General features: G+C 34.5%; 1 protein-coding gene across 2 annotated transcripts in view; it reads left to right on the plus strand.

The window, feature by feature from the left end:
- GALK2 (galactokinase 2) overlaps positions 1-12,882 on the plus strand; it is a 66,526-nt gene extending 53,644 nt beyond the window's left edge. The window contains exons 10-12 of one of the 2 annotated variants that reach the window (XM_032194748.1): positions 10,129-10,210; positions 10,666-10,739; positions 12,567-12,882. In XM_032194748.1, the coding sequence (XP_032050639.1) occupies positions 10,129-10,210; positions 10,666-10,739; positions 12,567-12,588 (178 nt within the window). In that variant the 3' untranslated portion in view covers positions 12,589-12,882. The remainder of the gene's footprint in view (positions 1-10,128; positions 10,211-10,665; positions 10,740-12,566) is intronic. The other variant, XM_032194745.1, reaches the window with a different exon arrangement.
- The last annotated feature ends 402 nt before the right edge of the window (positions 12,883-13,284 follow it).

The raw sequence follows: 13,284 nt of genomic DNA on the forward strand, positions 1-13,284 counted from the left end.
TGCCCTCTTGTTTGGGACTTGGATCAAAGTAATTAACTACAAGCTAATGCTAGACCCCCATCACAGCCTATAACAAGAGCACAGCATTTACCAGGAGACAGAATCTGCCCCTGTCCTGTCAAGGACTCCTCAACACCTCTGTAATATCATCCACTTCAACGGGACTGCAACATTCACTCTAAGATTGTAAGACCATGTTGTAATCAATACACTAGGAATCTGGACAGATATTTTTCCCTCAGGTTAGCCACTTCTGTTTTACCACTAAAGCCTGTGGATGAACACGTCCTAGAGCCTCCTTTCCTAGAGTCTCAGCAAATCTGGCCATTGAGTTCAGCAGAACCTGGATTCCCCCCCAGCTCATACTCCCTAGCAAATGGTTCATCCCATAGGATAACACATAGTGTGTTTGCATGTAAGACTAACTTGTCTCCAGTCTTAATTAAACAAAAATGTAATTAAGACATTTGTGCCAAATTCATGTGTAAGACTTACTAATGGAAAAACCACAAAGGATTAAAAGCAAAACAAAACAAAACAAACAAACAAACAAAAAAACACAACCTTGAAGCTAACAAAGAAGTAGACACTAAGAAGCTTTTGAGAACTAATTGCCAAATAAAATGCTTGAGATTGATTCCCAGTAGCAGTGTTCCTGCAGAAGCAACAAACAAGATGAGGATTTATACTGAAGTATTTGGTGTATTTATTGGATTCTAAGTTTAATGCGTTTAGAGAATTTCTGTTGTCTCCTAAGCTCTACTTTGTTGGCCAAAATCAGACATTAATATTAAAAGAAAAAAATCTCCCCTCAAAAGCATGGCTTTCCGCAGTTTGTACACAAGGCTCAAATAACTCAATAAAGATTAGACGTACTTCAAACTGAAATACACTAGTGCCCAAACAGCTGTCTTCTTTCCACCCAAGCTGTGTGTGATTCAGGAAGGGAATAAAAATATGTTCTATAAGAGAAGTGTTTTTTTTTTTTTTTTTTTGTTTTTTGTTTTTTGTTTTGTTTTGTTTTGTTTTGTTTTTATCCAAATTAATTGTTCAAGTACCACTGAAGCAGGTGTGTATGAAACTCTTACTGCGGTATCTGATGATTATTACTGAAGGCCTTATTTTTACGGGATTTCATGTAAAAAAAAAGTTTAATTCATGTTGTGTTACATTTTCTGGACTCTTACCTGTCTCTTATGTGACATACACATATTTAATATTGGCTAAGCTGCTCTGACTTTGAGTGTTGTGTGTGTGTTTTCACTGACAAGTGTCAGTAGCAATAACATTAAATCATTCGTATTAAATGTTTAAGAGTTTTCTATTGTTTTTTTTCCCAATGAACATCCACTCTGCCTTCTAACTTTTTCCTTCCTGTCCATGTATCTGTCTAAAGAATTAAGACAACGGTTTTACAAGAACCTATCCCTGAGGAAGAATTTAGTGAGCCACTTTTAAGCAGCTTCACAAATCATAGTTCTTAAGGAGGTCTAAACCTAATTTTATGACCTTAGAAACACTTAGCTCTTTCATAGCTGTGTTTAAAAAATGAACAGGAAACAGGAGCTAAAATCAGAACCAGAAGAGTCCAGCAAGGATTTACAGAACTTGGATAAAGTTCCACAGTTGAATCACAAACTTCATCAGAGCCAAAGATAAGGAGAAATATTGGAAGACAAAGGGTTAAAGATCAAGTGAAAAGTACCTACTGAGCTGTTATAAAGTCAGCTGTAGTCAGGCATGGACCCTCTAAAGAGATATTCAGTTAAATTCCTGTGTAAGTCTTGGTAGAGCAAATCCAACAGTATCAGCAGCAAAACTGATGATAGGCTTTCAAAAGACTTTTTTTCTCTTTTTTTTTTTTTTTTTTTTTTTTTTTTTTTTTCCCCTCCCCTTCAGAAGTCCATTTGAAAAAGTGAGAAGCAGCCTGAGAAGCTTTTGTTTCTGAAGATCTATAACCTGATGATGGCAAATGGGGAGAGAGTGGGGCACTGTTGGAACTGATTTTCAATGCTTCCTCTAGAGGGAATATGATGGCTAGTGTAAGTGGCTTCAGAAGTTGGACTTACAGGCCTCTCACTGTTGTTGAAAAATTCCAAAATTTATTGTCTTGTCTGAAATTCATAAGATATTTAACTTTCTTGATGATGACATTTCAGGGTGCTATCTTCAAGAAGCTGATTTTTGGTAAGAACTTGTTAGGGGGTGCAGATTAAGCAGCCAGGCTCAGTCTCAAAGGCTGATTAGTTCACAGCAAGAGTACCACTGAGCTCCATGGGGCTGGATGGACAGGCTCCAGTGCTTTCTGGAGAAATACCAGACAACCGGTTCTGAAGCACTGCTCCTCTGACCCATAGGCTGTCTGAAGATGCTACAGAAAATTCCTTTTCTATCACAAAACTCTTGATACTTTGAAAATAAGCTACTTCATAGTTAGTGATAACAAATTGAGATTTCATGTCTGAAGATGAATTCTATGACATACATCAGCTGGTTAAATAAAATTTTATGGACATAAAAATGTAATGATTTATGGGATTTATGAGCACTACACTAAACTAGCAGCCTCACACAACCTCTTCTTGGTGGCCTCCTTTCTCCCTGTGGTACAGGGCACAGTTATGTTGCGAGGACATGATGTGCCAAGAAATGCACATGAACTTACCATAGCACGATGGAGCTGGAAGACTTGAGATGCCTGTGCACATTTTATACTTCTGTTCTGGCACAAAGAGCATGACAAAGACTTTGTAAGCTCTTTCAAGCAAGCCTAAGGGGTTGGGTTAACAGAGTTTGAATCTCAACTATCTACTGTAGCTCCACTAATGAGATTTTTTTTCCCCCTCTACATAGGTGGTCTTTAATTTCTTAAATGCAATTAGAATAAAGTTGTTGCCTGATTTTGTTTATTATTATTTTTGAAAGTGCCGACTCTACTGCACTTAATTTCATAGTTATAATGTTTCCAAAATTGACTTCTGTGCTCTGCAGCCTATTTTCAGGAAAAATTTTGTAAGAGGGATGATATTTGGAACTCTACTTTTATGGTTGTGAAGGCCTCTCTCTGCCTCTTTTTTTTTTTTTTTTTTTTTTTTGGGCTTCCTTTGTTTGTTCATTAGGTGTTCATTAGGGGCCACTTTTAATTCCAATATGTGCTTTTGGAGATAAGTTCCTTTCCTTGAAATACATACTACTAAAACAAAACATTAAAAATACTTTTTACATCTTTAGACTTTGGATTTACTTTATGAAATTCTATGCTGTGTAATTTTAATGCACTGCTCAGAACATTAAGATATTTGTTCTAGTTTTTTTTTTCCTAGACATTTCACGACATGTTCATTAGATGCCTTTTGCTCATTATGTAAAGGCATGAAAGACTTTATTCTCTTTTAGCTAAGTGAAATGGAAGGTTTTAGGCTTTTAATCAAACTACAAAAAATTTCAACCTTCTCCCTCTCCCTCCCCCCCCTTTTTTTTAAGGATGACATAGATGTACTTTGTAGTGTTTCCAACTTCTAAGTTTTATTACAGTTTTGCTTTCTCATGATTCATGAATTTATAACTCATACTCTTAAAAAAGAAAATGGAACATTTTTGCAAATCAACGTCATGCATATTGCAAATTACAATAAACATGTCAGCAAAACTGGATATACTAACAGTTTATGGTGGCTAATTTGCTAATTTATTCTTTTTATATAAATGGACAAGTTACAAAAGTTACAACTGCCCATTGTGGTCACATTAAAGGGAGAATGGTGTGGAAATTTCTGTTCTCAATCAACCCATAAAGAAGTGGACACAACTTATTTTTAGACAGAATTCTACTCATAATGTGAACAGTTACCTAAAATCTGCTGAGAAAAACAATCGGTTTCACAAGAAGTCTAAAATTTTCCTTTTATCCCATTAGTCAGCTTAATAACAAGTTTTACATTTTTATCATTGTAAAGTTTGTAAAAAGAATTTGACAAATATAAAAATAACACACTGAAAAGTTGAAAATAATGTTTTCCATTCTTCAGTATTATGATTTGTTGAAACCAGTGAAGTTACATTACCATAATACAGAACATGACACCTAAATACACTGAACTAATAGGAGTTGCCCTGTTCTAACAAAAGCTGCAGTGGTTTGACAGTATTTTTTAAGTTGTGATTTCCCCGTGCTGAATATCCTACCCTGAAAAGCAGCGGAGAAGTAGTTTTTCTTGAAGATGTTGTGTTCAAACGCTTCTTTATACAGAAAATCAAAATTCTGAGAATTCCCACCAAAAAATGTCTGAAAATGTTTACTCAAGTAAATCTTCATTAAAATCACCAAACACTGTCTAGGTAGAACAATTTGATATACATCAGGAAAAGAATAGAATTAATTAGGAAACTGTTGATTCTGAAACCATTTAGTTTAAGATATAAACACAAAGGGCTCTGAATATCTGTACTACACAACACATAAATCTTCTCTACATTCAGAAAGACAAATGTGAGGCAGAAATATGTCCAAATTCAGAACAGACTCAAAACTTCCTCAAGATTTATAGATGTTTGGATCCAAAGAGGACAATTCAGGGCCATAATAGAACCAAGTCTAACAAATAAGAACAAATAAGTTTGAATCCAGATATGATAAGAGCTTCATTACATTTTGTGAGGTTTGATTTACGTTTCTTCCTCAGCTTTATTCCCCTAAAATCTAACACATGTAAAATAAAGTAACCAAGTTGAAGTGCAGTCTTACTTAAGACACTTTAAATCACGTTAGGTTAAAGGAATAACAAGATGAAGAACCAAACAAATCTTGTTTCTACATTTCCAAGTTTCTCTCTTTTGGGTAAACCACTTGCTGAGATTGTCTGCATTACTGTGGTCTGTCTCAGTCTAGAAAAGAGAAAACTGTCCCAGCTATTGTGACCATAACAGAAAAAGGAAACAAAATAAATTGGTGAGACTTCTGTAACTCATTCCTCTCCTCCCTGCCTCAGCTGATTTAAAACCAATTTGGCAAAAAGTTTTGAAGCAAGGTCTTAAAATAAAACACAGGTTGGGAGTCAAAAAGGATATGGTAGTTTGTAAACTTCAGTACAATCAGTTCTGCAAGTCAAGGAATATGGAACTGTATTATCAATTTTATGCTTCTTCAGATAGTAGGAGACCAAGGGACATTGGGCACCAAATCTGAGGAGCACACGCTTGCTTTCTGGATCTGACCCAATACAAGACTGTAAAAATGGGAGAGAAGTCAGTTAAGTCATACTATTTGCAGACAGTTTGATAGCAGAACAGAATAGAAATTTCTACACACAGACTAAATATTTCTGCTGAGAATGTTTTGTTGAAAAAAACTTAGTCTTAAAGAAAATGTATAGTATATACTGGTGCTATCAGTATAAGGAGGGATCAGAATCTCTGACAAAGACTGGTGGCAATGATCTAATGTTATGGGAGATTTTCTTTCTTGATTTCAAACAGGAAAACTGCAGGAAACTAGAACAGACATAAGATCAAATTCTTGGCATGGAACATAAACACCTGCAAGTAAACTTGGATTATTTCAAATCCATGCAGTATTTTATGCACAACAATTAAAAACAAAACAAAATAAAATGAATCAAGGTATGTGATAAATTAGTTCTATCAAAATACCTAGTAAATCCTATTTTAAACTGCAGTTTACCACACTGACGTTCTTATCTAATTAATTCTAGTGTAAGGCTAAAGTCTTTTTCTTTCATTAACAGTGAAAAATTTAAAATGCAGTAGAAAGAATTGGACAAAATTACATAAAACATATAAAAACAACCCAGCACAAATACAGTTAGTAAAAGGAAAGTATAACATAAACACATCAGTATTCAAAGCCACTGATAGTATAACCTATACAATTTAAAAATAACATTTATATCTGATTTTGTCATTTTTTTTTGACAAATCACACCTAAAATTAATGCAATTACAAATTGAAGGAGAAAAATCCCCTTCCTTTTTTTCCTTATTTTCTCCCCACATTCCTCTGTATTCTGATGTTGCCTTTATGTAGATAACTTTGTTGTATAGAGCATTTTAGTAGTGTATTTCATAAACATTAACAGAAATGTGGCTCTTGTGAGTGAGCTACACTTACTACTCTCCTTTTAACATCAGAAGTGTGTAAAGCAAACCTCTGTTATGGTTTCAGATTCCTTTGGCATATCATTTGTATGTTCAGAATCTTCACTTATTTCTTCATCTGCCATATATTTCCTATCTTCAAGTAGATCTTTGCAAATTATGTCCTCTGCTAACAAAAATAGAAAGATCATACTATTTCATTTACTGACCATACATCAATACTGCTGTCTTCCTATTGTTATGACATCCCTTTTCATCACATAGCATTTTCTCGGTACTGTAGGATACACATTATTCTTTCAGTGAAAGATGAATAAACCTATTAATTAAGACATAAAAATGCATTTTTCACATGCATTTTTCCAGCCTAAAAGCTATGCAAACAGATGTCACTGCAGGTAGTGAATCAGCTGATGAAAAATGGTGCTAAGAAGGCTATTTAATCCAGCTACTACATTATTGGAGACATACTGATCTGTCAATTCATTGGAAACTAGACAACATCTTATTAATACTGGCAATAAAACATAGATTATTACCTCTGCCTATCCCATATGTTTTTAGAAGTGTATAATTAATAATCCTAGATTCCTAATGTTGCACAAAATAGAGAGTAAATATCCAATCTCACTAGACTGATGCCCTTCTGCCTGCCTACTGAAGTAAAAAATAAGCTGTACAACATTGTATGTTGTATATTGCAGTATTCAGCTTTGTGCAGTTTGAACAGCAAGCAAGCTAATGGGATTTTGACTGTGCACCATGTATAAACATTATACTTCATGTAGTGCACACATACACACACGTTGTCCAAGTGCAAGCCTGCTGTCTTGCAAAGTTCCCCTTGTAGTTTTCTGTTGCAGTAATAAAGGAATAAGACAATTACTGATCAAATAGTATATGTAAGAATGACATGCTGATTTTTTTTAGATAGATCTTTGGTACCTTCAAGATCCTTTAGAATAGCTCTTTAGGAAGAATAAAGTCATTCACTTCTTGAAGGTTTTTAAACAAACTAGCAGTTTTACAGTAAATTGTCAGGCATCCATGAAGGCAAGGCCAGATCTTAACATCTTAGCCACAGGTTATAAAACAGACACAGATGTACAAAACCATCAAGACAGGAAAAACAAAACTTTGGAAGAACAGTGAGAAAAACTTTACATTTTTGCATAACAGGAAATCCACTGAACAAGAAGAATTACAAATAACCACTAACATGCCTTATTTGCCTTAAATACAAAAGCTCCTAAAATGAGAAATAACATCACCAAATAAGAATAACCACAAAGTGAAGAACTGTATTTAATAACAAAAAAAAAAAAAAAAAAAAAAAAGAAAGAAAGAAAAAAGAAAACCTCTTTGAACACAGCAACTTAGTGCACAGAGAGGATGATGGAAGAGAAGACACAGAACTGCTAAAAAAAGAACTGAAATAAGTAACCTCTTTGCGTTCTGATATCAGCAGACAAATACCAACACTAATACGGTTCCAGACTCCAGAAAGTTAGCAAAATGGAGAATGATGTACTAAGCATTTCTATATCAGTTAATCCGAATTCTTAGAAAGATGTTACAATACTAACAGGAAGGTTAACTGAGATATACTGACTTATGGGTAAACATCTACTTTGGAAGCTTGCATATAATAATTTTTCATTCTGCCTTAGCAGTACAGACAGATTACATAGAGCCATCCACCATTTGCAAGCCCTCCTTTGTGCAGTAGCATTTAAGAGAGACTTGAAGAAAAAAAGAGAAAGGTCTGTGGACAGTCAATGTGCAGTTGGATAATGTATCTAAAATCTGCAATTATGGAAAATAGTTTATCCTTTTTTAACTTGCCTTTTTCTACTCTGTCGCTGGAGATGCAATACTCCACTCCAGAAGCTCAATAATAATTTCAAAGAATGTCAGAGTTCTCTTAGCAAAGCTATGATTCAAGGAGTGTGAACGTTCAAGCACAGAGCTTCATAAAAATGAGCATGGAACTCTAGCTAGCTGCACTGCAGAAATGGGACTAGGAACAATTATTTGGATACATTCTTAGTTTAAACTCTTCCTGAAGTAGGTCTAATCACCAATGAAGAAAGTCATTTTGAATGTCTCATAGCATTTTTTTTTCCATAGCCATCAGTTAAGTTGACATTCCTTCTGCAGAAGTGTCTGCACTTATGTTGCAGAGATAAAAACAAGCAAGGACACAATCAAAAAGGCTTGGTTTTACAGATATGGATCAGGAATTTCTGAAACCAATAAGCATAGTAACATTTTAGCCCTAAGATTTGAATTTAGTAAAGAAAATGAATAAATTAGTCTCCTGACTCAAACTGGATTATAATCTAACCTTGTTCATAAAAAGGTGCCAGACACGTGCTATCTGGGAATAACATCTCTCTGCTGTAAGGAAACCTCTCACTGCTTGCACAAGTGACAAGCACAAATAAAAATACTTTAATGGAAATGTGCAGTAGCAAACAGGTGGACAAGGGCCTGAAAGGATAATCCAAAAAATCCAGCTAGTATCAAATTCAGATTTTACTGGCATGGAACATCTTTGAGGAGGAAATACACACCATGAAAAGAGAACACTGAGAGCTCCTCTGGTGGCATACTGAGGGCAGAAGTTATATTGCTTATTAAAACCAGGAGTGATTTCAAATCCTGGTTTGTCTCCTGCCATAAAGTAGTATTCTCTCTGGAAAAAGAAAGTTTACAAAGTGGAACAAGATTTGGTAACTAACAAGATGAGGCTAAATTTAATCTACTCATAAAGATGTTACCAAAAGATTGGAAAGGAGGAAAAACAAGAGAAAAACCAAAGCCAAAGAACAAGAACACTTTCTCTCCTACCTTGGTCCCCAAAGAATCCCAATGTCCCAGGATGAGTGAGACAGGGAAAGGCACAGCCCAGATCGCTACCCTAGTGAGAACAACAGTGGAAAAGCCACGTCCCAGAACATGGCTCAGCCCTGCAGCGTGACAACTCAATAATGAGGTCTTTGTTGACAAGATGGGAGTACAAGCTGAATGACTGACTATCTGGCAGAAGGAGGAAGGAAGGAGGGAAGTGTTACTGCTTTTGTCCCTTTTCCCTTTAGTGTAATGACCAAGATCAGTGGTGTCATAGAAGCATTGTCAGAGGCCACGTTTAAACAAATCTCAACATTCTTTGAATTGCAGGCTCTGTTTCTGATAACATTATGATTACAATGGCTCTAAAGGACCTGCATGTCTGAAACTGATGTTTTCCAAACTATATCATTTAGTTTAATTAAAACACCACTTCTTCCCACACACTTGTCTCATTTGTGTTACACATGAACACTAGAGACTCAAATCCTTGAGAAATGTAAACTCAACAAGATGGTCACTATGACAGGACTTTTTATAACTCCTGTGACCTTACGCATCATTCCTAAGACCAATGCAAAATTAATAGCTCTAAGGTTTATTCCTCTTCTAACATTTCTCCACAGTAGGTAGGTCCAGAAACCTCTTACACAGATATAAGTTTTTAGACAGTTCATAAGGAAGAATTAATCAAGAATAACCAGGACTAGACAAATCCAGATTTTGACAGACTTCATCATCACAAGAATTAACATTCATTTACAGTCCTCTGATGGACAGTTTAACTGAAGACACACTGTACCCTGAAGAACCTTTTTATTGCTGACAGTAATACTTGGGTTAGAATTAGCACAGCATGATTTCTAAATCCCAAATTGAGCCTGCAGAGAATACAGTTAAAAAAGGGTTGTTTGTTGGGTGTTTTTTTTTTTTTTTTTTTTTTTTTTAACTTGCAAACTGAGCCAACTCGATCTGGAAGTCATTAACAGATAATAAACATAACCTTCCCCCACTCGCTCCCAAGATGCCATCTCTACAGTCACTGTTCAGAATACAATCATATTTTTACAACATATCATCCTACAGAGAAGAGCCACACAGATTTTCATTTTATCTGATTTCTCCCTTACTGCTAAGGAATTAGTGCCTTCTCTTCAACAGGACTCTGTTCCTGGTAAGGAGAAAGAACTGGAATGAAAAGAGAAGGAAGTTGGAAACGAAGAAAAGTAAGAGACTTTCAGGAGTAAGTTACATCTTTGCAAAATTCTCACGTTGATTCTTCATTTTGACAGGTCATTAGGCATTTGTATACACTTGATGAATTTACCGCTGATAGTAACTCTGTGGTGAATGTTTTTGTTTCATCATTGTACATGCTAAATTTTTACAGTTCACAAGATAGTAGTGGTGGCAGATATTTATCTAATGTGCAAGAGATTTTTGGTCTGCCATGTTGCGTTTACTATATATATGTTGTGTAACTATAACACTATCTACAAACAGTTGTATTTTTAGCATGATTGCAAAAGTGAAAAATACAGAACTGTTATCTGTTTAAAAGAAATTCAGAATCATATTTTGATTTTGAATCTGCTGAAACATATTAAGCCTTGATGTTCTCATTAACATTTAGCTGTTCATTAACATTTAGCTGTTAAGATTATTATAGTTACTTTTTACTTTTTTTTTTTTTTTTAGCCTTTCTTCGTGAGGTCCTTACACAATGAAGACCTTACACAAACGAAACTCCCACCGACGTCAACTAATATTTTGTCTGTATACATCCTTCACTGTTTTATTATTATATAGATTCAGGTGTTTGGCAACAGTCACTGAAAACTTTCACACTTAAAAATTAATTGCTTTGCCATTGTGTTTCACACCAGTGAATTATTAGCGATTGCCTAAATTAAGACTTCCAGCATAGCTGTCAGTGGTTGTGAATAACAGTGCAGAACTTCTCTAATTTTGTAGCCCTTCGTTGTTTCCATGAGCACAGACATCATTATTTTTTGTAAAGTACTTTAGTTTAGTCATGAAGTTGCAAATAGAGTTGTATTTCAAAGGTGGTGTGTGGAATTAGTTTAATTATTTCTTTTCTTTAGTAATCTAATACAATAATCACCTCTTGTTTTACTAAATGCATACCTGAAAAAACACCGTTCTTATTACATTTTAAATACAAAACTGAAACATTTTAATGTAGTTTTCTAAACTACAGATTATGTTAATTAAGATAATTACAAAAGTTTTACAGTTTTTGGAGCACACTGCTATTTGTCAAAAGATCTCTAAACTTGCTTGTGATTCTGAATGTAATCAAACATCTTTTGAACAATTTTTTGGATGCATTTCAAAAAAAAATATTGAAGAATCAAAAACATAGTCTTGAACATCAATAAAGTCTGTGCATATATGCTTGTATATAAGTATGTGCAAAGGATGGATATTTATTTAATGATTCTATATTATATTACAATATATTATTGTACCGTCAGATTTCAACAGATATATTTATATATTCATAGCTTATTATGAAAATAAGGACTTTCAGGCAGCTTCTTCATTAACAAATATTATTTAAAATGTTTTCTAAATAGTGGTGAGACAGAATGAATATATATTCTGAACAGTTATATGGCCAAAAATTATCTACCAATAAGTCCAAGTTAAATGAAAGTTGTTTTGCTCAGTGAGATATTTTACTAAATTCTCTTGAATGACAAAGACTATTCTGAAAAGCAAGCAAAAAAATACAGCAGGTCAACTTTGAAGTGTGCTGCAACGATCAGCCTTAAACAGATACCTAATACTGCTAGCCCATTGTGTAATAGACTTGACGATAAGCAGAGAGACCAGACATTACTTCTTATAAAGTCATTTCTTAAAGAAATCTTTAAAAGCATATTTGGAGATTTTTAACAATTCTCATCACAAGAAACAAACACCTGCATCCTTTTGGTGCTCTTAAGAAATGTCTTATTTTGCACAACAGCCTTGTAAACCATGTTGTAATCTGTTTTCCTACATCATTACAGGTGACAGATTTCAATCCACACAGTACTATCACAAGGCTAGGCTTGGAGATGCACCTCTTTTCACTCCTTGCTTTCCAAAGTAATCATTTGAAAATAGTAATGTTAACAGGCTTTTTAATTATTCTGTTTACCCCTGCAAGGAATCTAATTTAGTGTCTCAGATCTGTGCAAATTCTTGACAGCCAAGAAAAACTAGTCCACTTTTGTCATTAAAATCAGAAATGCTGCCTCTAATTATCTGAGCAGAGAACAGTTTTGCCATCTAAAGCACTGTAATTTTTAACTTCTGAAGGTTTTTTTTTTATATAATTTATTTTCCAGATATACGTGAAATTAAAAAACAAAACAAAACAAAACAAAAACTTTTCAAAATGACCTCAAATTAAAAAGAAGAATACAGGAGATCTTTATAGTAGAGTAATGCTACTGCCTTCCTGACCCAAAGATGTGAAGAAAGGTTTCTGTAGAGGAGAATCTGTTCTACTGCATTAAGATCAATGAGCTTGTATTTTGTCATTGAAAACACCTTTTCTCTTCTCTCACTGAAAAACTCAAAATTAGACATGCTGCAAATACCACATGACCTGCTTCTCTGATACGAAATTACCTACATGACTGGTCCTATGAGCCTTGGAGAAAATGAATTTGTTAAAGGAAGTTTAAAAGAACACTTTTGAAGGGGCAAAGCACAGAATAAGTAGACCACAAGACAAGGTGTCAGAGGCTGAAGATTCAAAAACTGAAAATTCCAGAAGAGGTCAACGATGGAAGGATTGCTTAAATGACATTCTAACATCAACAAAAACAACAACTTTGAAAATCATCAGATACCACTTATTTCCCTTGAAACTTCTCAATAACTTAAGGAAAACAAGAAAAAGATGTCTTTCTAAGCAAGCTTGTGAAAGAAAGCACTGCAGGCTGTAAGTGAGTAAGAATGGAATTGAGTAATCTAAAAATTCAAGAAGATTTGCTATTGATTCCTACTTATTTAAATATAGAATATAGATTAGGCTTTCTGCTCACATGTGAAAATTGTAAAAGACTAAATGAACATACGGAGATCTCATCATCAGAGAGCTAATTGCTGCATCTGCTATATTGTGCTTGAAAATCTGACTTCTTTTAATAGAAAAAATAAGACTTATCCGGACTGTTTCTTTTTATAACAGAATACCGGAATAGCTGTACTCAGTCAAGCCAAAGGTACACAGAGTGCAGTATCCTATTTCCAACTCTGACCAATATGAGATGCCTAAGGAAGACTGTAAGAGCATAG

Source organism: Aythya fuligula, chromosome 11 (assembly GCF_009819795.1).
Source record: "Aythya fuligula isolate bAytFul2 chromosome 11, bAytFul2.pri, whole genome shotgun sequence".
Taxonomy (NCBI): Eukaryota; Metazoa; Chordata; class Aves; order Anseriformes; family Anatidae; genus Aythya; species Aythya fuligula.